This window comes from Mobula hypostoma, chromosome 18, assembly GCF_963921235.1.
Source record: "Mobula hypostoma chromosome 18, sMobHyp1.1, whole genome shotgun sequence".
Lineage (NCBI taxonomy): Eukaryota > Metazoa > Chordata > Chondrichthyes > Myliobatiformes > Myliobatidae > Mobula > Mobula hypostoma.
This window is the reverse complement of record NC_086114.1, coordinates 27,356,783-27,383,185: the sequence shown is the minus strand read 5'-3', so window position 1 is coordinate 27,383,185 and position 26,403 is coordinate 27,356,783. Positions and strand designations below refer to the sequence as shown.

Sequence of the window (26,403 nt, the reverse complement as noted above, 5' to 3'; positions counted from 1 at the left end):
TCAAATTAGCTGTCTACTGAGTTAATCTGATTTGAAGACTATGTTAATTACACTCTCATGCCTCGGTGTCTCAAAGTGGCAGATACAAGGCAGAAGTACAGATTGACAGCAGTAGTACTTACAGGCAGTCCCAGGGGACCTCGATCACCTCTATCACCTTTGGGACCTTCTGACCCAGGCTCGCCCTACGTCAATGAGAAAACTGCAGTGTATTGACTTTTACAATGTCATATGCATCATATGAAATGAATCTGATTTACAGACAAAACTAGTGAGTAACATTCTAATGTTTACAAATTTTGGAATCACACTTTGAAATCCAAGTGTTCATACTGAAAAGGTATACCAGCTAATATGTACAAACTACACTTCTGACAGTTTGCCACAAATTTCTGTTGGCAAATGAATAAAAACAGAAAATACCGAGTGCCCTTCAGGTTACGCAGAATTTGCAGAGAGGTAGAGTGCATCTTTCAGACCAAAGATTTTTCTCCAGGATTTGGTCTGCCTGACTTGCAGAGTTTTTTTTTTAAAAAACATTCTCAATATATAATGTAGATGGCAAAGTGATTTGTACAGTAAAACATTGACTCAATGTGTAAATTGGTAAATTAAAAGGAAAACAAATTAAGTAACAACAAGGTTAAGATAGATATTGAAGCTTATCAGCTTGTGTTAGCATTCAGACAGCAAAATAATCCCTAATATTTGTGAACATTATACCATATTCTGTCAAAAATATGTTGGGCTATTATAATTATCACCTTTTTAATTAATATTTTACACATCATATCATATTAGAATACAACGTATAAATGGGTAATGAAAGCCAACTGTTGAAATGGTGAGGACAATGAAAGCTTGTGGATTTCTGGCCAAAACATTTGTCATTCAGGAGCTGACAAATACTACTCCAGTGTGTTCCTCAAATTTTTTCCCCTTCAACCTTTATTGCAGCACATATTACAGGTCAAAGATCAAATATATTTTCTATTCTTATCAATCCACAGGTTTCATCTGAAGAACAAACAGGGGGAAGGTCCCACTGAAAGTAATCTCTTGCATCACACAAAGTATACTACTGTAACAGTAGTTCAACAATAATTAAAATTACCTTTGTCCCTGGAAGGCCATGAGGTCCCTGGACAGAACAGATCAGAAACATAATTTTAAACAATGAATATTTCATACAGAGTATAATGTCACACACTCACTTCTACTCAAAACTTAATACTTTTTGATAAAATTAATACCAAAATGTGCCATAAATGAATGGCAGAGCAGACCTGATGAGCTGAATGGCCTAATTCTTCTCCTTTGTCTTACAGTCTCAGCGCAAAATTTCAAACCACTCTTCAGAAAGGATGTGAAGGTCCTAGCAAGAGTTCAGGAGGTATTTATCAGAATGGTTTCAAGGCTAACAGACTTTAGTTACACAGTTTGGTTGCTGGAGAAGGGACTGTTCTCCTTCAAGTAGGAGAAGCTGAAAGGAGATGTGATAAGGTGTCTAAGATGATGATAAGTTTAGATCAGATAGGCAGAGAAACACCACTGTCATTAGCTGATGACACTAGGATTCCAGGTCACAAATTTAAGAGTTTGAGGAAGAAGTACAAGGGTATTTGAGGAAGGACTCTTTCAGGCAGTAGATGGTAATGACTTGAAACCTGCTGCCTACTAGAGTGGTTGAAGTCAGGACATTAGGGATTTCAGAAAGAAATCTGATTGGGGCCTGAGGGGAATAAACCTGTAGGGCTATGGGACTGACTAAATTGATGTAGAGAGGTTCAGCGTGGACACATCTGGCTGATCAGCTGGAATGACAGTGACTCGATGATGTATTAACATATTGCTGTTTTTAACACATGTTAAGACCATAACACCGTAAGACAGGAACAGAATCAGGTCATTCACCCCATCAAGTCTGCTGTAGCTTTCTATCATGGCTGCTCTATTGCTGCTCTCGAGCCCATTCTCCTGCTTCTCTCCATAACCTTTGGCACCCTTACTAAACAAGAACCTATCAAACTCCGCTTTAAATACACCCGATAACTTGGCTGCTGTACGGGGCAATGAATTCCACACACTCACCATCGTCTGGCTAAATAAATTTGTCCTCATCTCTGTTCCAAAGGGACATCCTTTATTCTGAGGCTGTACCCTCTGGTTTAAACTCCCCCACTATAGGAAACATCCTCTCCACATCAACTCTATCTAGACCTTTCAATATTTGATAAGTTTCAATTAGATTCTCCCATCATTATTCTAAACTTCGAGTTCAGGTCCAGAGCCATCAAATGCTCCTCATACATTAACACTTTAATTCCTGGAATCATTCTTATGAACCTCCTCTGTACCCTCTCCAATGCCAACACATCTTTTCTTGGATAAGGGGACCAAAACTGCTCACAATACTCCAAATGCAGTCTAACCAATGCCTTATAATACACTATAATGCTCTTATAGTGTATTCTAGTCCTAAAATGAATGTTAACATTGGATTTGCCTTCCTTACCAATGGCTCAACCTGCAAGTTAACCCTTAGGGAATCCTGCACAAGGAATCCCAAGTCCCTTTGTACCTCTGACTAATGCCTTATAAAAGACTCGGATATGATATACTTAAAACAGCCTATCCATTCTAGGGAATGAAGCAATCTAGGTGTGTTATCAACACGCATGATCTACATGTGCATAATGTATCAGTGCTCCATAAAAAGTTGGTTCAAATATAATTCATTGCCTTGAAGTGTTGAGGTTTTGAAAGCCTTCATTAATAGTGTAAGTTCTTTCTTTCAGCAAGCAGTTGATAAATGTAATCAAAAGGATGGAGACTAAATCCAAATTTACATCAGTGATGTATTAACAATCACCCTCTGATGATGAGATACCCTTCAGTTTAAGGTTATACTGGGTTTTGGAGTATGAGATGTCATGCCAACTTCTTTCTGCTCTTTCATCTCAATTTAAATGAAAGGAGGCTTACCATTTGACCTGGAGGGCCCTGTGGCCCGGGTAGTCCTGGTGACCCGTTAACCTGCAAAAAGAACAGCCACCTATTAGTGTGGACCCCAGGCAAGATTTGAAGTGGTTCAAGAAACACATGTGGTCACAGCTACAGATTGTGACTTAAAAACAAAAGGTTAGTAGATATATTTCAACATTAAAGACATTCAAAGTTTGATGACAGGATGCAAATCCTTCTAAATGACTACAGTTAGCCCCCTGAAGGCTATATTAGAGTTGTGTCTTATTTAGACTTTAGCTAGATTGTTAAAATACATCTGATGTTTCAGAATTGCAAACATTGCATTATCTTTTTTATAATTTGCTTCAAGTTTCATCTAAAGCTGTCCTCTGATTCAGTCTCATCTGGATTGTATCCCCTAAAGTCACAAAGGCCATTTTCAGAAATGGGTTAAAAGTGTGAAGCACAGGAATTTGAAGGGCCATTGGGAGAATGCAGGATTTGACGAATAATTGGAATTTTTTTTTTCAAAATGGCAGAATACCTGATGGACGAATAACCTCTTTTTCAATGCCCTTTCATATTAACTCCAGACTTCTGTGCCAAGAAACGGGTGGAAGGAGGTATAAGCAAAATAGCTGTGGGAACTATCTTTATTTTTATGGCAGTATATGCTTAAAGCAGCTGAGCCATTCTTGAGAATAAAACAAGCTAGACGTTATGAATATGTGCACTATGTTTCAGTTTTCCATTAAAAAAAAAGCTAGTTCAAATATAATTCATTGCCCAGGAGTGTTGAAGTATTGAAAGACTTCATAACAACACAAGTTCTTACTTCCAGTGTGCAGAAGCTGTTATAGTGCAATTATAGGATGCAGATTAAAGCCAAATTTATATCGTGTATCAGCGATTCATTAACAATTGCCATCTGATAATACGATGTCCTCAGGACCACATTTCTATACCTGTCCAAGTAGTGAAGCATAATTTTAGCATACACATCACTCAGCTATGGCCTCACGTAGCACAGTGGGAACAAACAGCTAGCACTGGCCTTGCTCCTGCTGCAGTTATTGGAGGTAGATCAGACTGGATGAGGATAAACTTGTCCTTGCTCTTTTGGTACTTGAAGATGATAATGGGGAGTCTGTGTCTCTGGCTGGACACCAAATGCACATTAAGTGAATGATATTCTCTGTATTGACATCAATAACCAGTTTCTCATAAGGTATCCTCAAAGAAAATATCAGTGCAATCACCACTTCCTGGACCATGGGATGTCAAAGTTTTCACAACACGCCTTCTCCCTCATGCCTGCACTGACCTTCAGAGGAAGATGAACTCAGCTCTAAACATCAACAGAACGTTCATGGCTACAAATTGTGATATGTAACTTCTAATGAGGTGAAGGATTCAAACAGACAAGGTTTTAAATAAGGCATGTGGAAGGGGTACGGGTGTTAAACGGGCCAGAAGTCAAAGAGCTTAGAGGTTAAATGTGACGGCTACTTAAACAGGATTGGACAGGGAGTTCATGGGCACTACTCCGACTCCTCAAGATCTCTTGGATCCCAATGTGTCAAGTAACTAAAGATACTCACGGTTGAACCTGGAAGTCCGACGGGACCTGGTAGCCCAGGGGGGCCTTGCAACCCTGGCTCACCCCTTTCTCCTTTTTCACCTGTCGGCCCATCCAAACCCTGAACACATAACACACAATAAAATTACCTCAAGGCATTGGGGCTACTTCAAGTGCTGCTCTTTAAGCTTTTGCATACTGGATTGTTTCAAAATGGGACTTAAATAATCTAAAGCCATTTCAAAAACATCATTTGCCTCATGCTGACAACTGATACCACGTGATCAATTGAACAGCCGCTAATACAAGAAAGATATATTGTGCTTTTTAGATAAATCACTCATGCCAGCAATTAATTTTTTTCTCTCTGTATAGTATAATTTTATGTACAGATTACTGTATATATAACTTACATACTCCCATTCTATACGTTGTCTCTACCTATGTGCCGGTGATGCTGCTACAAACAAGTTCTATCATTGTACCTGTACCATCACCATACTCGTACACATGACAATAAACTCAGATTGCTAAATTGGTTTTTTATTGTTAGATGTACCAAGGTACATTGCAAATCTTTGTTTTTCATGCCTTCAATACAGACCATTTCATCACATCAGTACATCGATGTAGTACAATGGAAAAGCAGTAACAAAACATAGAATATAACATTGCAGAGAGTGTGCAGTGCAGGCACACAATAAGGTTCAAGGTCGTAATGAGGTGGATTGTGATGTCGAGTCAATCTTATACAAGAGGTTCATTCTAGAGTCTACTAACAATGGGATGAAACCACATGCTTTCAGGCTTTTGTAGTTTGCAGGGGCATGGCGGGGAAGGGGAGAGAATAGTTGGGGTGGGTGGGGTCTCTCATTGTGTTGGTTGCTTTACCAAGGCAGTGAAAAGCGGAGACAGGGTTCATGGAAAGGAAACAACAGGAATTCTGCAGATGCTGGAAATTCAAGCAACATACATCAAAGTTGCTGGTGAACGCAGCAGGCCAGGCAGCATCTATAGGAAGAGGCGCAGTCGACGTTTCAGGCCGAGACCCTTCGTCATGGAAAGGAGGCTGGTTTGTGCTGAACTGTTTCCACAAATTGACTTTAAAATCAATCAGCAAATTAATGTCCTTGCATGATTATAAAATAAAAATCTTCAGCATACAGCTATGAAAATATTGAATAGGATGGAGATTAAACACACTAGTGTTATTTTTTTATAAATCCAAGAAGGTGTAACTAAAATAAGATTTTGAAGGCTTGGACTTACAGGTGATCCAATCTGGCCGATATCTCCTTTGTCTCCTTTAGGCCCAGGGAATCCCATAATTCCTGCCTCCCCCTTTGGCCCTTCAGGTCCTGGTGGGCCCGGTAGACCAATTAGTCCAGTATCACCTGTTTTACCACGAGGGCCCTGAAAGAAGTAGACCACATTATCAAGAGAAACTCTCATGGCCATAACAATAGATGCACGTAAATGAGATCATGTGAATCTTAAACGGGCACCACAAGTACAGTTGCTCTTCAAAAGAAACATTACCTTTTCTCCATCAAGTCCAGGTACACCTGGCAAGCCTACTTCACCCTATCAAAACAGAATAATTTATCAGTAAATTCATTTTAGCTGCGCAATGCCAACAATATAATACCTTTTCATGACATTTAAGGCATTGTAGTGTAAATCCTCATCACACACAACAAATTCAATGCAATGCCAGAAAAGAAAGGTTTGTATCTGCTATTATGAAAACTTTTCTTCACACCAAAAAGGTAAGGTTTTTTTTTAGTTTATGCAGATGTGATGTATCTTGGGAGAAAATACATTGGGAACCGGATTTGTACTGTTGATGGTAAGTGGCTAAGTTGCAAAAGAAGTTGAAATCATTACTGTTGGCTTTGAGTCATTGAACAAGGTGAAAATGTACCTTCTGGCCCGGTGGACCTGGCCTTCCTGGAGCTCCTGGAGGGCCCTAAACACAAATGATACGTGTTATAATCAGTTCCTCAAAACAATGAAACATAACTGGAGACTCAAGACACTGCAGATGTTGGACACATAAATAGTAAAGTTCATAAAAGTTGACTGCAAAATCATGCAGCATTGCATCCAAAAGTACATGCATTTTTTTTTGCCTTTGGCAACAATGTCTGATATTATTATCGTTTCCTTCAGTTACTCAAACTCAAAAAGATATGCTATTATTTCTGATTCTATGAAATAAAAAGGACATTGACAGGAAGATTTGCATCACTGTCCCAGCTTTTATGAGGCTGTAATATGTTTAACAATGATGTGTCACTGGTACAATGTTTAGAATGTCACAACAAGTCTGAGCACAAGTTCCCATAAACAGGAATGTGATTAACAACCAGACACCATGATGTTGATTGGGATGAGTATTGGCTGGGACGCCTTGGAGAATTCCCTTTCTTTTCTTCACAGCAAAGCCGTCTTCTACATTCCCCTGCAAGAGCACGAGGCCTAATTCTCACTGTGGGAGAATTCAATGAGAATTTAATGCTCATGTCTCTAGATTGGGCCTTGAACCTATAATTACCATGGCTGAGGATACTGCTTTCAGCAAAGGCTCTGTTAATAAGAAACACAAGTCTAGATACTGGATTAAAGATGAAAGGATTTGTCCCTGTAAATCATCCAAAAGATGCAATTCCACACTCATTTCCTATTCCCATCTGGAACTGACACTGGTCATTTCCTATGGCAATCCAGCCTAGCACAGATTTTTGTCCCATTTGTATTTTGCACATGAAGTAACATCATTAATGTACTTGGTTTCACTTCTCACTTACCAACAGAAATAGGAAATGTGACTTGCAGCTTCTTTAATAATCTGCAAGTTATCAATGAATGTATTGAAACTATTGCAACATACATAATGTAAAGTGTTTGGCAGGGTATTACATATTTTTAAAAATATCTCAATTGCAGGATAAATTGCATGAGATTTAGTTAGTTGAGTGGTGTCACAGCAACAACCTTGCACTCAACGTCAGTAAGACCAAGGAAATGATTGCTGACTTCAGAAAGCGCAAGACAAGGAAACACACTCAAGTTCTCATAGAGGGATTAGAAGTGTAAAGAGTGAACAATTTCAAGTTCCTGGGGTGTCAATATCTCTGAGGCTCTAACCTGGACTCAATATATTTCATTAGCAGTCTGAGAAGATTTGATATGTCATCAAAAAGACTTGAAAATTTCTCCAGATGAACTGTGGAGAGCATTCTAACTGTCTGTTATGGGGAGGGGGTACTACTGCATAGGATCAAAGGAAGCTGCAGAGAGTTGTAAACTTAGTCAGCTCCACCATGAGCACTAGCCTCCATAATATCCAGGACATCTTCAAGCAGTGATGCCTCAAAAAGGAGATGTCCATCATTAAGGATCCCCATTACCCAGGTCATGTCTTGTTCTAATTGCTACCATCAGGAAGGAGGTATAGAGGTGTGTGAAGGCACACATTGAACGATTCAGGAAGAAGATTTTCCTATCTGCCATCTGATTTCTGATTGTCCATTGAACCCATTAATACTACCTCACTAGTTTTTTTTATTTCTATTTTTGTATATATACACATACACACACAAACACTTACTGTAATTCGGTTTTTTTCCCTCTATTATTGTGCATTGTATTGTACTGGTGCCGCAAAGTCAACAAATTTCACGACATATGCCGATGATACTAAACCTGAATCTGATTCACATTAAACAGAGACTGCAGCTGCAAAGCTCTGGAGATGATTACCATCTTCATTGAGGAATAGGAGTGGGATTCCTGTTTTTCCTCTAGAATGCCCAATCTTTCAAGAGGAACAGAAGAGAGCCTCACTGCCGTCAACCTGGGCAGCTTGTGTTCTTGTCCTATTTACACAGAAGTGAATTAAGTATTCTGTACACTCCTCTGGAAGCAGTGGTGAAACCAGGCATGATGGTTATGTTCCAAGTGGAATTGGTTAAATGCATGCAAAGGGATATAATTGCAGGGTTGAGGAGCACGGGACAGGAACTAATTAGAGAGCTCTTTCAGTCACAGACACAATGGATTCAATGATCTCTGTTTATGGTGTGGGATTCCATCATTTATAATTTAATTCATAAGATCCTGTTCACACAACACCTGGACTGTTTCCAAAATAAATAATAGTATTGGACCAAAAAAAAACTTAATATTCTGAGCAACGTGTCTCTTAGAAAAACACGTACCTGGAGTGCTTCATTGATGTTACCATTATAGTCAATTATCTCAGTTTTTCCTGCTTCACCTTTAGGACCTGGAGGGCCCTACAGAGCAGACATGGGAAATTAAACAACACATTGTTAGAGCCAGCCAGCAGTCTGTATAATTGAAGCACATTTGATTTATTCTCTGGGTAAACTGGAGGATTAGTGATCTTCCATTAGCAATTGTAACTGCAGAGTCTATAACCTGCACAGTTTTATAATGTATTACTTATGATATACAAGCCACAGTGGTGTTAAATGGAAATAAACAAGTGGGCTTTGAATGTAAACTCAATGGGGAAAAAATACACAGCCGTCAGGCTGCTTGCTCCTTGGTTGCCCCAAACATGAAGGCACACTGTGATATCAGACAAATATTTGCTCGCACATAAGAGGGAAGGGTGGGGCAGTAGTGGGGGTGCCAGCTCAGATAGGGATATAGAAAGGCAAGAAGGAAGGAGGTGGTTGGAGAATAGATGAAGGAGGGAAAGTAGAGATGTGTAGAAGGGAGAGGAGGAGGTGTGTATGTGTGGGTTGTGGGAGGTTTATATGCATGTACATTGTGTGTCTATGGGTATGTACATAGCAGTTTGTGCATGTGTCTTGGACATGTATGGACATCTGTGTGCGTATAAAAGTTAGTGTCTGTCGGTATAGCTTCCTCCAGAGCTCATCCCTTGGTTTTACTGTGGCCTCTCCCCTCGCGCCAGTTGTTTGCTCAATCAGCCCTCCGCTATAAAACTCCAACTCAAACTGAACAGCTTTGATATCAACAAGGGTCATGGACACAGTTAGATTTGTTTCAAAAGATATAATTTCCAGTTTAACAGATGTAGAAAAACAGCTCTTTTGCCTTTTCTCTGTGGAATTGATTACTAAAAGACAGTTGCATCACAGTAAATGTCACCAATGACCAATGTCCAACTCACCTGCATGCCTCGTTCCCCTGCTTCACCCTGTAAGAAATTCCAGAACACATTAACACTAATATTGCCAGAACTTACTTGAGGGTTAACACAATAAATATTCTCTTTTACAATCTCTTAATACTGCTTTTGAAAATATCATAGAGTGCCAAGTGAAGGAATCCTTAAAGCATTGAAACCTGCCCTGACTGAGGAGATGGCATGCTGTCATCAGATATGGGACAGTTGAGGAAGATCCTTAGGGAAGGTTTTCCTGAGAGGCTGGAATATTCAGTACTGTTCTTCCACTTGGAAAGATGCATCCTCCCTTATGCCAGACTACCCCTCCTGATCCCCTAACAGACACAAACTGGTAACAGGACCACTTCCCAAAACATCTCATCAGGTTTCCCATTTTGAGGATCCTCAGCAGAGCCTGCTCCAGTGAGAATCCTGAAAACCTATCCCCAAGCATCCTCCCTTTGTAGTCCATGAGACATTCCCGCCCTTCACACCCCCAGAAACCCTCCTTTCCCAAAAGCCCAGCCGGTACAGTGGAAGTCAGTTAATGACCCGTTCCTCAACTACCAGCTAAAATTCTTCACACCTGTCACAAAGGCAATGAACCAATGACATTTAAATGCACTGCCAAGTCAAATTTATGAATGGATGGAAATATGTGAGAAAGGCCATCTCCCCAAAGGTTCCATACATCAGAAATGGACAATTCCTCTCTGCAGATAACAGGGAACGCTCTCAGGTCTTCAATTCAAGTACTGAATCCAGACAGCTGAGCCCAGCTAGCGCCAGTACTACAGCACTATCAGACATACCATCCTTTGGATAAGATGTTAAACTATATGACTGTGAATTACTCCCTGCACCAACTTGAGGAACTACAGTCAACATAAGAACATAAGAAATAGGAGCAGGAGTAGGCCATCCGGCCCATCAAACCTGCCCCGTCATTCAATAAGATCATGGCTGATCTGTCCGTAAACTCAGCTCCATCTACCTGCCTTTTCCCCATAACCCTTAATATGTAAAAACCTATCTAACTGTATCTTAAATATATTCAGTGAGGAAGCCTCAACTGCTTTCCTGCGCAGAGAATTCCACAGATTCACCACTCTCTGGGAAAAACAGTTTCTCCTCATCACTGTCCTAAATCTTCTCTCTTGAATCTTGAGGCAATGTCCCCTAGTTCTAGTCTCATCTACCAATGGAAACAACTTCCTACTTCTATCTTATCTATCCTTTTCAAAATTTTGTATGTTTCTATAAGATCCTCTCTCATTCTTCTGAACTCCAGAGAGTATAGTCTCAGGCGACTCAATCTCTCCTCATAGGTTAACCCTTTCATTCCTGGAATCAACCTGGTGAACCTCCTCTGCACTGCCTCCAAAGCCAGTATATCCTTCCTCAAGTATGGAGACCAGAAATTCACACAGTACTCCAGGTGCGGCCTCTCCAGTACCCTGTATAGTTGCAGCATGATCTCCCTGCTCTTGAATTCAATCCCTCTAGCAATAAAGGCCAACATTCCGTTTGCCTTCTTAATAACCTGTTGTACCTGCAAGCCAACTTTTTGCGAGTCATGAACAAGCACTCCCAAGTCCTTCTGCACAATAGCATGCTGCAATCTTACACCATTTAAATAATAATCTGCTTCTCCATTATTCCTTCCAAAGTGGATGATCTCACATTGGATGATAGATTTTCAGCCATTTCCTGATCACCCACTATCAACGTTGTATTCCATCTGCCAGACGTTGGCCCACTCACTTAACCTATCTATATCCCTCTGCAGACTCTCCGCATCCTCTGTACAATTTGCTTTTCCACTCAGTTTAGTGTCATCAGCAAATTTTGTTACGCTACACTCAGTCCCCTCATCCAAATCATCAATGTAAATGGTAAACAGTTGCAGGCCCAGCACCGACCCCTGTGGCACCCCACTCACCACTGACTGCCAACCGGAGAAACACCCATTTATACCAACTTTCTGCTTTCTATTGGTTAACCAATCCACTATCCAGCTTATCGAACACCTTCTGGAATTCCAAGTATACGACATCCACCTGTTCCCCTCTATCCATTGCACTCATTATGTCCTCAAAGAACTCCAATAAGTTTGTCAAACAGGACACGCCCTTTCCGAATCCATGCTGCGTCCGTCTAATGGAACCGCTCCTTTCTAAATGTTTCGCTATTTCTTCCTTAATGACAGCTTCAAGCATTTTCCCAACTACAGATGTTAAGCTAACTAGCCTATAGTTGCTTGTCTTTTGCCTACATCCTTTTTTAAAAAGTGGTGTGACATTTGCTGTCTTCCAATCCTCCTGGACCGGCCCAGAGTCTAGAGAGTTTTGATAAATGATTACCAATGCGTCTACTGTAACCTTCGCCAATTCCTTCAGCACCCTGAGATGCATCCCATTAGGACCAGGGGACCTTTAGGCCCTCTAGTTTGCTCATCACTATCTCTTCAGTGACAGTGATTGTATTGAGGTCCTCACCTCCTATTTCGTCCATAATATCCTTTCTTTGGCATATTAGACGCGTCCTCCATCGTGAAGACCAATATAAAATAGTCGTTCAATGCTTCAGCCATCTCCTGATCACCCACTATCAATTTCCCCTTCTCGTGGGATTTTCTACAGTGTCCTGGCCAACATATATCCATTAACCAACACACTGAAGCAAACAGATGATTGCCATCAGTCCTGACGAAAAGTTTTGGCTTGAAACATCGACTGTACTCTTCTCCATATGTGTTGCCTGACCTACTGAGTTCCTCCAGCATTGTGTGCATGTTGCTTGGATTTCCAGCATCTGCAAAATTTCTCTTATTTGAGATTGCTATCATCCACTTTTTTGTGGACCTCACACCATATTGGATGCTCTATTTCCTAAGTTACAGGAATGACCACAAAAAAACTCCATCAATTTCAATAAGTTTTCAGATATCCTGAGATCAGGAAAGGTGCTGTATTTTCTTCCTAAAGTTGGCTCAAGCAGCACAAGTCCCAGCTTGTCATATTCACAGTTTTAAGGGTTGATTATAACAATTCAAAAGTGTCATAGGGAACAATAAATAAAGGGCCACCCACCTTCTGTCCTGGAGGGCCAACAGGTCCAGGCAACCCTGAGTCACCTTTAATTCCACCTGCTGCTGAGCCTGGTTCGCCTACTTCACCCTTTTAAAAGAGCAAAATGTTCCATTAAACAGTTGTAGATCAACTACATAGTTGTAGTTGTAGATGTGGATAAAGATTATTTATCCACATCTGATAATTAAAGTCAAAGCAAATTGATTATCAAAGTACATACTGCATATTTGACCATATATGACCTTGAGATTCATTTTCGTGCAGAAATTTATTGGAAAATAAATACAATAGAACATATGAAAACTAAACATAAACAGAGAATAACAAGCAACCAAAGTGCAAAAGACGACAAATTGTGCAAATAACAACTAATACTGAGAAAATGAATTATAGAGTAGAAAGCGAGACTGTAGGTGCTAGAATCAGTTCAGAGTTGTAGTGAATGAAGTTATCCATGCCAATTCAGAAGCCTGATGATTGAAAGGTAGTAACTGTTCCTGAACCTGACGATGCGGGATCTGTACCTCCTGCCTAATGGTAGTAGCAAAAAGAGAGCATGACCTGGATGGTGGGGGTACTTTATGGTGTATGCTGCTTTCTTGTATCGGTGCTCCTTGAAAGGAGGAGGAGGAGAAGATGGCGGCGCAACGCAGTTTGCGGCAGCCTCTCTGATGAATGACATCTGTTATCTGTCAAGTAGGGTGCCGTGCACAATCCTGATTTGATGGAGACAGATGTGAGAGCACGGAGGAACATCTGGAGAAACTTCTGAAATGCCTGTTTCGCTGCCGCTGCTACTGTGTGATCCAGAATCTCCGGAGGGGAAGGCCCTGAGTCCTCGGCTTTGCTTGTTCCTCGGCAGCCGGGGTGGGGTCAAAGTGTTCGGTGTCGGGGGGCTAGTCGGAGGCTCGAAGTTTTCAGACGGACTCAGAGTCGGCTGTGGTCGGGTGCTTCCAATGCATCGGCAAGTTTGCGGTGCTTCCGTCTACGTGAGATGATGGGGCTATTGGGAATTGAGCCTGTTTTTTTCACCGTGCCCATGGTCTGCTCTTTATCAAATTAAGGTATTGCTTTCCACTGTTGTAACTATATGTTATAATTATGTGTTTTTGTCAGTTTTTAGTCTTGGTTTGTCCTGTGTTTCTGTGATATCTTTCTGGAGGAACATTGTACCATTTTTTAATGCATACACTTCTAAATGACAATAAACGAGGACTGAGTGTCCTCATAATCTAATCTAATCTAATTAGTGAGGAGGGTCTGTGATGGACTGTGCTGTATTCACCACTTTCTGTAGACATTTCTATTCCTGAGCATTGGTGTTTCTGTATCAGGCCATGATACAACCTGTTCAGTATATTCTTCACTGTGCATCTATAGAAGACTGTCCAAGTTTTAGATGACATCTGAATCTACACTGACATCTAAGAAGGTAGAGGTGCTGTAAGTAGTAGTACAAAAAAGTAGAATCTTCTTTATTGACTGGAATAACAGTGTAACATACAAAAATAAAACTAAACAGGGTACAGCTTTATAATTGCATCATGGCTCTCCGATTCGTATACACAAGCTGCTGAGGACCTACTGAATGGCAAATAGTTGCCATTCCATGTAGTGTCGGAGCAACTATTTGCCATTCAGTAGGTCCTCAGCAGCTTGTGTATACGAATCTGAGAGCCATGATGCAATTATAAAATTATATTCCATGTAGTGTCCAACGAAAGAGATCAGTCTTTTGAAGGAATGGAGAGCTCAGTGACTTCAATTATTATTTCAGGCTTGTAGATTGTGACAACTGCTTTTCATTATATGATATTCTGAAGAACTTAATTATTTTATCATTCTTATAAGCATTAATGGAGTTTAAATGTCTCAGATTGTCAGAAAAATTTAAATGCTTGTTAATATCTTAGACAGTCTGACATGAAGACAAAGCTCCATTCAAGAATAACCTTCTTTTAAATTCTATCAAGGTCATGTTGGGAGCAGTTGAGGAATTGTAGCTTCAGGGTTACACAATCAAAGGCGTATTTGTTGCAGGTCAATTTGAGTGTGCAGAAAGCTGAGGGGATTGACTCTCCACACCTGTCCTGGTGGGGGCCATGGTTTTTGCCAACGGAAGTAAGGTGCTCTGAGATTAGCAACTTCCAGTTTGGCAAAATGAAAGCGTTGCTCCAATATAAACCAAACTATGGATGTTCATAATTAGAATGGCGGTTTATTTTATAAACCAAAGGTGCCTTCAATTATTCCACAGATTAAACGTATTTAACAATAGCTCCCATTTATAAGGAGCATTGTCAGGGAAAAACTGGGAACTATTAGGTTACCACCAGCTTTATTTTAAATAAGGCCTTAAAACGGGGTGGGTGGGTGTGTGTGTGTGTGGTTGGAGAGTGTGACAGAAGCAGGAAGGAAAGGAGGGAAAGGATTGCAGAAAGCACAGCTGTGGTGGATAGGGAATCAGTACAGATCAGTGACTGGTGATGGGGAAACAGCATCGTATTCAAGCAACCAACCAACTTTCAGATAAGCTGGAGTTTCTGGCCAATTATGAACTGAGATGATGAAGAATGCAGGTAACAACAGATGAAGGCATCAGGAGCAGAGATACGAGTTGATCAAAAAGGCAATGTTCCAGAGGAGGACTCAGATTTAGAGAGATTCAGGGTCAAATGGTTATGAATGGGGTGGTTCAACCTCGTTTATTCAAAATGGAATTAACGGTGGGAAAATTAAACTTGGGCTGGAGCCTTAGGTGTTGGCTGGATCGTGCTGGTAGTGAGCCAGCATTGGTGTGGATTTGAAGACGAAGGTGCATATTTTCACATCGCAGTCTTCCATAACAGTGCATCACTAGCTAGATTGGATGCATCCAATTGCCTGCTCCACCTCACATTTCGAGCAATCTCAGTTCTATGACCCTGACAACACTTCACATCTGGTTCATCGTGTATCCCAGCTGGACCTGGTGCATCAACAATCCACATGTGAAAGGTGAGGATATGTGATTTATTATTAATGTTTTAAATTTAATTGCAAAGCTTGAATGCAATCAATATACAATATTTTAATGCTGTGTACATACATCTACTGATGCCTCTGGACACATCTTCAGTGATCTTCCTGGAATCATCGGGTGTTTTGGGTCTTTCAACATCATACACCCTCTTCCAGGTGACCCAGCTGGAACTGATCAGATCCCAGCTTGTGTCCAGATGGCTAGCTACTTATGACTCCATGGCTCCCCTCCTTTGAGCCACAGCCATCTTGAGACCCTCTCTGCCGCATCGGTGGTACTGCGGATGGCTCTCTCTTCCTCTCTCTCTCGATGCCCAAAATGCTGAAGGCTCTAACTAAGGAATGGGCTGCGAATCCCCTACAACCAACCTCCACTTAATAGTTATAAAGTTTGCAACACGTGCATAGGTGTTTGGAAACAATGGAAAAAGCCCAAGGTATTACCAGGGCGGGTTTTGACTTTCATTGGGTACGGTCTAGTCACACAGAATGGAGTAAACAGTGATGTTGGGAGAACACTGCGAACTAGGAAGCCACAGACACCCTGCAAGGCCAATATAAGGTACCAGTGTATATACTGATGATGGATGTGAGACCTAACACCACATTTTCAACTGAGGATGGATCCTTCTAAGTCATCACATGCAAAGGTACTTAGATTATAGCTTATAAAATAAGAACACAGATAATCAATTCTGTCCCACTACAGTAGAGATGTGTAAATGAGCAACTTTAATTGATGCTCACTAAAAAACATCATGGCCTTAAACCCAGCTATCTGCATTATATAAAATGACTTACTTTCTGCCCTGGTGTGCCATCTCTTCCTGGCAGGCCACTTTCACCCTGTACAGTACAAACACCCAGGTTAGAAATCAAGTAATTCATCTTTGTCTAACTCGCCACATCTGAATTCAAATGAGGGAACTTCAAATTCTAAATGAAATAAACATCCTAAAATTAGAAACCAGCAGATGGCCATCTTTCAAAAACTAGAAAATCCTCTGGGAATAAAACAAGAATGAATTGTGATCCATCTTATAATGGTGCTGAAATATTTTTTACTTAAAATTCATAACTCTCCCCCACTGTAATGCTTGCCTATAGGTTCATACCAATTTCTATGTAACACCACATTGTAAATGACTACTGGTCAGCAAAATTAACTAATTTGACAGCTACTAGTTGCACAGAATGGTATTGCATTACCAGCAAATCATAATCTTAAAGGAAATTCACTGAATCAAAGTGGTTAAAGGAACACGTTAGTAAAATGATAGAATTTGCATATACTGTACCTCCTCCCCCCCATTCAACCACAGGGGTCTATTTTGCTTTCAACCTACTTTTCTTCTAAGTTAACATATTCAGCATTGCGTGTCTCACTTTGCATTTCAGAACATACCTTTCTCTGAACGAATTCCAAAGTATTAATGCACTTTAGCAAATGATGTATCTAAAACTGCACTATAGCTGTACAGACTTGCACTGCTTTGTTCTTTCTGAGGTCAAACACCCATGAACTATTCTACTACATTTCACTTCCGAAGGTTAATGAATGATTGGACACGGTGCCTGGTAATTGCTCCATCCTTGCACCTTCCTGAATTATTAACCAATTGTGCACAAGCATGTTAATCAGCTTTAAAAATGAACAAAACCATCTTTTAAAAAAAAATTTACTCTAACAATTAGATCTTTCTGAATGCCCAATATCTGTGAGCAAGTACAATTTTGGACTGTGAGATTTTCCATTTTCTGGAACACAATGGTTATTGTCACGGTCACTTGTGATTTGAGGTAGAAGCATGAAATTGAAAATGGCCTGCTCAACTCTTGAGTCTCGTTAGCTGGTTTGCAATTGATTTTTTTGTCCTAACCTTCAGAAAGAACAAAATCACTTATGTAACAATTAGTCAAATGTTAAAACTGTTGCTTTTTAATCGGTCAGACCGAAGAATGGAGTTGTTTCTTGTTGCAGGTCTTTCTTAAATTCCTTTTGCACTCAGCTGCTCCCACGTCACTCCTTTCCCTTACTCCTTCCTTGCTGTAATCCTCAGGGTATACAAACTTGTTCCCTTCTCTTTAGACTAGACACATGATGTAATGCATCTGTCTCACGGCTCCAACAGCACAGGTTTGAATCCGGCCTCGGGTGCGGTCTGTGTGGAACTTCCACATTCTCTCTGTGACTACAGGCACTGTGGGTTTTCTGCAGGTACTCTAGTTTCCACCGACATGCCAGAGACACGTAGGTCGGGATGTTAGTAGGTTGTTGTAAATTATCCCTGCTGTGGGTGGTTGATGGGACAAGTAAGAGGTGCTAAGACCATGTGCAAGAATATAAAGATATTTGAGGAAGAGTGGGATTCTTTGAGGGCCTGCACAAAGGGGGTTGTTGGACTGAATTATGCCATAAAGAAATACAAAAATGTGAAATATAATGGCAAATGCACATGGAACTCCAGCACTGAGATCTGTTTCCATTGATTTCAATAGAACAAAGCTTAGGGGCTCAGCCTCAGCAATATGGAGATATGGGGCTGAGTTGTTTCTTCACATAGAACGTCATCTCGATTTACCTCAGAGGGTTGTGGATGCATGGTGACTGAACACAAGAAAATGGGAGAAGGAGGGGGCCCACTGGACATCTCAAGCTTAGCCAGCCTTTCAATTTGATCACAGTTGATCTGCCCCAGGTCTCATTTCTTCTCCTACACCAATTTCCCCATGAGCCTCTGTTCTGTTTGTTTAAAAATAAATAACTTTTCTTTTTAAATACCTCTGAAGATCTTGCATCCACAACCCTCTAGGCTGGTAAAATCCGCTGATTTGCCATCTGTGTAAAACATTCCTATTTCCACTGGAGTAAATTCAAGGCCGAGATGGATACCAAGGAGATGGGGATTGGTAGCAAAGTGGATGAAGGATAGGGCTAGCCAAGAGCTCCTTAAACAATAGATCAGATGCAAGGAGGTGAATAGCCAATGCTCACACTTCTTTTTGATCTTCTTCTGTGATGTTTAAAGAGTGGTAATGAGGCAGAAGACAGTAAAATCTCTGTTTAAGATCTCTCAACTAATCAGTAAGTAACACTACACCAGCAACGATGATTCCACCCATATCAAAGCAAAAATAATAATCTTCAGCGCAACTTAAGGTTCCAGAACAACTTCTGACAGTGTGACTTCAAATCTTACACTGAATGGCCCCGGGTCATGCACCAGGTCCCGTCAGGTGTTACTATCACATGCAAGTCTGATGACATTATCGCATGCAGTTACAAACCACACAGGGTATGGGGAACTTTGAATATGAAGTGAAACACTTCAGTTACGATTTCCCACACTACTCGTGCATTGTAAGTCTTCCAAAATAAAAAGTCCATTGCCAGATTGCCAAAACTCAACCTGTAAGCAATGACACAGAGGTTACGTTTTACTCTAATATACATTTGAAGTGGAGATTTGAATAAACTACTTGTTCTGAACTTTGAGACAAAATGAACCTAGAGCATTTATATACGAACCATTTACATTGAATTTCCAGCACAGAATCAGAATCAGATTTATTATCACCAGCAAGTGTCATGATATTTGTTAACTTTTAGTTACACAGAAACTTGTTGGATTTATATATTTATACATTTTTCAGGATCTAGGCATTGCAGGCAAGATCAGTGTTTATTGTCCATCCTTAACTGCCTTTGTAAAGTCAATAGTGCAGTCTGTGTCTCTAAAACAGGGGTTCCCAATCTTTTTTTATACTGTGAACCCCAGCTCTAATAGACAGTACAAATTGGTTGTTCACCAGTGCTATGGAGATGCCAATTATATTGAAGGTTCTGCAATCATCAGCAATCACGCTCAGTTCTGATCTTATGATGAAAGGAAATGTGATGAAGTCGTTAAAGTTGACTAGGTCTGGGATACTAACCAAAGAAGTTGAATTGGTAATTCACAAAAGCCTTTTATTTTGTTTCCATCAAATCCATAACAGTCACCCCAAGAATTCCATGTAGAAGTGAGTTTTGTTGGCTAAACTGCAATGCTCGCTACCCAAAGCTTCCATTGGGAACTGTTGGATAGCTGTGATCTGCTGGTTAGCTCATTTTGGAGTTTCACACCAGCACATTGTGACCACAGATCAGGAGTAAGGTGGAGACTAGATCTCAGAGATTCAGACTGCTCTGCAACTGGAGTCAGATAGACAGATGCCTTTCACATTACACTTCTGCCAGGATGGGACACAATTCACTGGATTGGAAATCGTATATTTTTTACTTTTGATTAACCTTAAAAGTTTTAAATTCACTTTCCCTTATTTACTCATTATTTTAACTGATTGTTTTTAAATCTGCTTTAATTATTTAATGATTTCTAGTTATTTTAACCTTTTAAATGTCTATGAATATGTTGCTGAGGCCTTTGACTACAGTGAGCTGTGACCAGGGTGATCTAAATCCACCACCTGAGGCCTAGTTCAATCCACTTTGTGGAATGGCTGCAGGAGCCAGGCTTCCAACACACTATGTGTGACAGTTCAATAAATGCAGCCACATGAATATCTTAGAGAACAGCACGAGGAGTGGGCTGGATCAAGCACAATCCAGCCCAGTTTCTCTCTACCGCCAGCTCAATTTTTTTTTTGGACTGGATTTCTTAAAAGTCGTCCCAAATTTATGTTCTCTGTTCCTGCCTTGTGCACATCTCTTTCAACATTTAATCAAATACATCTTTCGTGATCATAAACTTCATTCCTCAGTGCTTTTAGAGAAATGATCTCCAGGCTGTTCAGTCTTCCTTGATGTGTAAACGGATAGGAAAGGTATAGAGAGATATGGGCCAAATGGGACTAGTTTGGATGGGCTGAAGGGCCTGTTTCTATGCTGTGTGACTCTGACTCTGTGTACTTCCTCAGTTGTAGGATCAATAGTAATCTTGTCTTCATCTTTGCAGAACCTTGCTGCCTTTATATAGAGGCCATAATAATGCACCATTCTCTACAGCTAATTTGCCAAGTGTAGCCTTAATCAGTATTTGAGCAAAACAGTGAATAATGAGAGGTACTGTGAAACTATACAAACGGTCCCAATAAACTACAAAAAGTTAGAAATCACCTCACTTGGTTTACAGAAAGGCTCATTCTCTATACAGGTCTTGTTAGCAGTAGTTTCTGCACGTCAAATTCATGCATCAATATGTCAGTCAGACCCACACCACAGATCCTACCCTGAGCCCCCTCTTTCCGGGGAGGCCACGTGGACCAGCTTCTCCTGGTTCCCCCTATGCATAAAATATGAAGACAAGGAGGTCAGCACATTAAGTCTTGTAAGAAAAAGTGAAGGAGGAGGGAACATCAAGGGCAGACAACAAAACTCAAAGCATTTCATTTCATTCGTGGTGAGGCCACATTGTGATGCATGGAGTGGGTCAGAACTCTATCGCCTTATGCAGTTCAGAGATTTTTTACAATACAGTAGTTGCATAAAATGAAGCCATTATCGCTGACAGTTGTTTGATTATTTAATTATAGCCATCTGTTTTTAAATTTTCATGACTTATCAGGGATATTGCAAAAGAACTCAGACAGGTTAATGCATTAAAACAGCATTGTCTATAAAACATATTAAATTATGAATGCTAAACAGCAGGACGAGCCTTGGAATTCAAATATCATCAGCTGTTCAAACACTTCTGCAATGATGTCGAATAGTGCAACCTTGATTGCTTTTCTAACAGCTTGCCGTCTCATTGCTCTGTGGTTAAAGCTTTGTTTCTTGGTTCAGGCCAATAATTTAATCCCTATCAGAAAATCTTACACAATTCGCTGTGAGCACCACACCCAGCCACAACAAGGGTGTTGCACCAGTGGATATGAAATCAATTATGAGGACAGTTTCCATTTGAAAAAAAGGGCAAAAGATCTGAAGACATAGGGGGAACTGAAAATCAAAACGGAATTGGAAGAAGTCAAAGAATGGACTGTGGATGCCCGGTCACTGAACATAAGAAAATGGGAGTAGGAGAGGCCACTTGACTTTTGATACTTTTGATACAGGAAGAAGTCAAAGAAGGTTGGTGCTGCTGCCTCGCAGCATAACCTCAAAGGAGTTTGCATACTCTCTCTGTGACTACATGGGTTTCTGCTGGATGGTCTAGTTTTATCCCACACTTCAATGACATGAGAGTAGGTCAACTGGTGAGTGTATGTGGTCCACAGTACATAGTAAGTGGCAATAGTATCAAAGAGATGTTGTTGGGGGTGTATGAGATTGATGAGAGTGTTCTGTTGATAGCCAGCATGGATATGATTGGCCAAAAAGCCTCTTTCTATGTTATACTAAACAAGTTAAAGACCTCATAAAAGAAACACTCAGCAAGTACTGATTAATTGTTGCATCCTCCTGGTCACCAAAATGCTTTTAGATTGTTCAGCATTATGCTGTGCCACAGTGCCTCAGAACGAAAAGAGCACCTCAAGGAATTAAATCAGTCGAGCATGAAATGAACTAAAAGTTCACCTTCTGTCCAGGTGGTCCGTTCTTCCCCGGCTCTCCCTGTGTCCAAGAGAAATGCACGAGAGGAAAACAGGTCAGAAACCAAAAGAGTCCAGAAAGAAAGAATAATTGGGTTTGTACTGCGACTAACCTTAAACCCAGGAAGAGCTGAAAAAAATATCCCCTATTGATTGAAAGCAGGAAATAGTTTGCAGTTAGATACCAGAGCAACACAATAACAAGAGGTGGAAGTGAGTTAAAAAAAAAACACAATTTCAGTTAGATATTTAGTTTAAGTAATATCACTATAAATGTGTTTTAAAATGAACAATATGTGATGATTAGTCATCCTGTTGGGTAATATCCCTCAGATTCAACCAGTAATATCGGTTACAGTTAAACTGATACCTTTGCGTGTTGTGCAGGTCTTTGCTGGTGTTGGACAGGCAATAGACTGGACATTACTCCTACTATTAGCCCAACACATTTTTAATTCACTATTTTTAGCTGTTATATAGTAGTACTGTACAATAAATCTTCCAGTGAACCTCAGTTTAAAAGGAGTACAGGAAATAGGGCCGTGATGAGTTTAAAGCGAACACGGGAAATGGAGCCCCATTGGGTTTGAAGTGAGGGCAGTAAACAAGGCCCAGGCAAGTTTAAAGTGAGCACAGGAAATGGAGTCCTGGTAGGTTGAAAACAACTGCGGGATACAGTACCCTGGTGAGTTTAAAGTGAAGACAGAAAATAAGGCCTCAGTGAGCCAGATGTCTAACCACTGATATTTTCAAGCAATCAGACAGGAGCTTTACTGTATAACTAATAAACTGATGAAACTGGTTGAACAAACTGTATTCTGAGTTCGAGTTCATTTCTGTTAAAACTCTTAAAAGGATTTGGGCGATTGGGCCATGGATTAGAGAATGGGAAGGGAGCAGATTCTGTGAAGACAATACACAAATGGAAAACCTGGAAGGAAATATTAGTTTGCACTGAGCAGTCTGTTCTCCCCATGGTTTGTCCTCTTTATCTTTTATCATCAGCTTTTTTTGAATCAAAATCAATTCAAGCTCCATTTCACTGTCTATCTGTGTATCAGGACTTAAGCGTTTGAACAATAAAATATTGACAAAAAGACTTTCAATAAACACTATACATCTTAGAATTTATTGGAAGACAGCAGATGCACTTTACTGGCTGACTGTAGCTAAGCCTGCTGGAGGATCACTTATCTGGGGTTACACATCAGCCAGTCTGGCAAGAAGTTTACAAACTCTCTCCCAGGAGCATCTGAATTTTTGTTTAAAAAAACCCATCTACCCATAAATAGCCAAACACTTGGACATTTGGGAAGAGTCTAGCAGTATAAAGGAATACAGCAGCCCACTCATAACTACTATAATGGATAACAAACAAAAGCAAGAGGGGTTTTGTATTGAAACGCATTGCTGTCACTTTAAAGTGCTTGTGTGCACGGTTGTGGGTGGCTAAGGGAGTAAGGGGAAATCTGGGGACATGGAATACCTTTGTTCCAGGTTTTCCTGGGATACCAGGTCTTCCAAACTCTCCCTATAGAAGACAGGAAAGTTAAAAAAAAACATGTACAATGTAAACAGAAAATATCAAGAAGAAATATTGTCAATTCTTTTCCAGGGAAGGATGGGAATGAGGAAAAGGCAAGATCAAGAGCAGGACAGGATAGGATGGCAGGAATAGAAAGGGGATACAATCATTCTAGATTCATATTTCTGCTGAAAACCCATGCACATATACATACTTGTCATTGCAACACACTGCCAATGAACCTTTGAGTGACTGACGGTGATAATGATTCACAGTTCCTGACCCTATTTACAAACAATGATAAATGTTAAGATTAAATCTCAAATTAACTTCTCGGAATCAGGTCCAAGGGTCTAATATCATGAATCAGTGAAATCCATCAGCAAGCAAGTAACCTGAAGCTTTGCTGATACACAGAATGAGAACATACAGCGGGTGTCTGGAGTTGCACCTTGACTTTTAGTAAATTTATGTCGTTAATATTTTGTTCCTCAGACGATTAAAATTAGTTTCAGTCATAGTGACATGAAAATCATCTAACCATCTGTTATTGCTTATACAACTTTTGCAAGCCAAATAGCTTCACAAACTTCAAACATTAAAATGTTGGCTATGCAGCACACTGAGGTGGACTGATTGGGTGGAAACGCTGCATATGCTTTGTCTCCCTATTCAAAGATTTTTTCTTTTACCAATTGAACAGAATTTTGATCTGATTTGTAATTTGCAAGACCAACAATCATCTGTGTTGCTGAAGTGATGTCAACCATTAAGTCTTCAGGAGTTTCCACTAATTGCCAAGTAACTGGTCAACACTGTGGAACCACATACAACCCAAAACCCTAACTCCTAGAGCTCAGTCAGCACCGACCAACTGGAACCAGGAAACTAGGCTGATATTGCATTCCCAGGACCTGGTATAGCTAAAGTGGTGCTGCTTTTCTGATGATCAAAGGCATAATTGGGACTGATCCTAGGAGTTATAAGGTAGAATGGCCAAAATATCAGCTGAATATCTGGGTACCACAAATCCAGCTGCAGAATTTGGAGTGCAACACAAGCTGGAGATAATTACTAGATATTCTTCGGTCCAGTTGAACATTGGGTACCACATCGAATGCTGAACAGGTGGGTACAGCATTGTCAAAGACAGAGTACCAATCACCAGCTCTACCTCATCTCCAGATGATCACTGTATATTTATCTTCAGGTAAATGTAGGGTACCGATCTCAATCTCGACATTGTTGCTAGCTGAACAATGTGGGCGCCACTCTCCAGATCTACATGAAGTACTCCACCTCCAGAAGAATAAGTTGGTATTTCATTGCCAGCTGAGCAAGTGATGTTGCCTACCCCTACAAGTGGGCTACCCACCTCCAGCTAACTATTAGAGTGTCCAACCAATAGATGAATAAGTTTTGAACTCATCTCTGGATGGAAGTGAGCTACCTTTACTCCTTAACAAAAGAAGCTTAGCAGATGCTGAAAATCTTCAGCAACAGATACAAAATTTGCAGGAACTTAGTAAGTCAGGCAACATCTATGGAGGGGATAAACAATCGACCTTTTGGGCCAAGTCCTGATGAAGGGTCTTGGCCTGAGACGCTGACTGCTTATTCCCCTCCATAAATGCTGCTTGACTTGCTCAGTTCCTCTAGAATTTTGTGTGTGTTACCATTATACCTACTGCAGGAGTGATCCACCCCATCAATGGCCAAGTATCAGGAACACCGTCGTGTTTCACTGAACCAAGGTGTAATTGGGGGTGTAATTTGAATCCCCTGAGATATTTGCACACGTATGAAACACAACTCACTACATGAGTGTGATCATACATACTTTAAATCCTTAAATAACAACAAAGATGCACAGTAGCAGTATAACGCAGTCATGTTATCTGAAAATTATTTTGTTTACAAATACTGCCACTAAAATGCTTTAACTTTAATCTCCAGATCTCTATTTCTCATCATTTACCGAGGATGAAATGCCACTTCAAATGAAGCACAGCAATTTTCCACTTTTAAAATGGAACAAGTACCTGGTGGTGTACTTGGATGACAGACTTGAGTGGAGCACCAACATAGAGGCTGTGTACAAGAAGGGCCAGAGTTGCCTCTACTCCCTGAGGTGACTGAGGTCCTTTGGAGTATGCAGGCCTCTCCTTCACATGTTCTACTAGTCTGTTGTAGCCAGTATAGTCTTTTATGGGGTGGTTTGCTGGGGCAATGGCATCAACACGGGTGATGCCAACAGACTCAATAAATGATTAGAAAGGCTGGCTCTGTTATAGGAGTCAAATTGGACACGCTGGAGGCTGCAGTAGAACAAGGGACCCTACGGAAAATCCTGGCAATTCTGGACAATGTTTCTCACCCTCTGCGTGCCACCTTGGCAGAAAAGAGGAACACTTTTAGTAATAGACTAAGCAAACAGCACAGCTCCAAGGAGCGCTACGAGGTCATGTTTACCCTCCGCCATTTGGCTCTATCATGGGGAAGTGATGACCCTCTC

The 26,403-nt window shown here is 40.6% G+C and overlaps 1 protein-coding gene across 1 annotated transcript in view; it reads right to left on the bottom strand.

Annotated features, from left to right (window-relative positions):
* Nucleotides 1-26,403, bottom strand: part of col13a1 (collagen, type XIII, alpha 1) — a 123,712-nt gene that overhangs the window by 24,261 nt on the left and 73,048 nt on the right. Inside the window, exons 19-29 of the mRNA XM_063070629.1 lie at nucleotides 16,628-16,672; nucleotides 12,806-12,892; nucleotides 9,717-9,743; nucleotides 8,770-8,847; nucleotides 6,471-6,515; nucleotides 6,086-6,130; nucleotides 5,816-5,959; nucleotides 4,569-4,667; nucleotides 2,986-3,036; nucleotides 1,115-1,141; nucleotides 123-185 (exon numbers count right to left, since the gene is read on the bottom strand). Of these exons, the coding sequence (XP_062926699.1) occupies nucleotides 123-185; nucleotides 1,115-1,141; nucleotides 2,986-3,036; nucleotides 4,569-4,667; nucleotides 5,816-5,959; nucleotides 6,086-6,130; nucleotides 6,471-6,515; nucleotides 8,770-8,847; nucleotides 9,717-9,743; nucleotides 12,806-12,892; nucleotides 16,628-16,672 (711 nt within the window). The remainder of the gene's footprint in view (nucleotides 1-122; nucleotides 186-1,114; nucleotides 1,142-2,985; nucleotides 3,037-4,568; nucleotides 4,668-5,815; nucleotides 5,960-6,085; nucleotides 6,131-6,470; nucleotides 6,516-8,769; nucleotides 8,848-9,716; nucleotides 9,744-12,805; nucleotides 12,893-16,627; nucleotides 16,673-26,403) is intronic.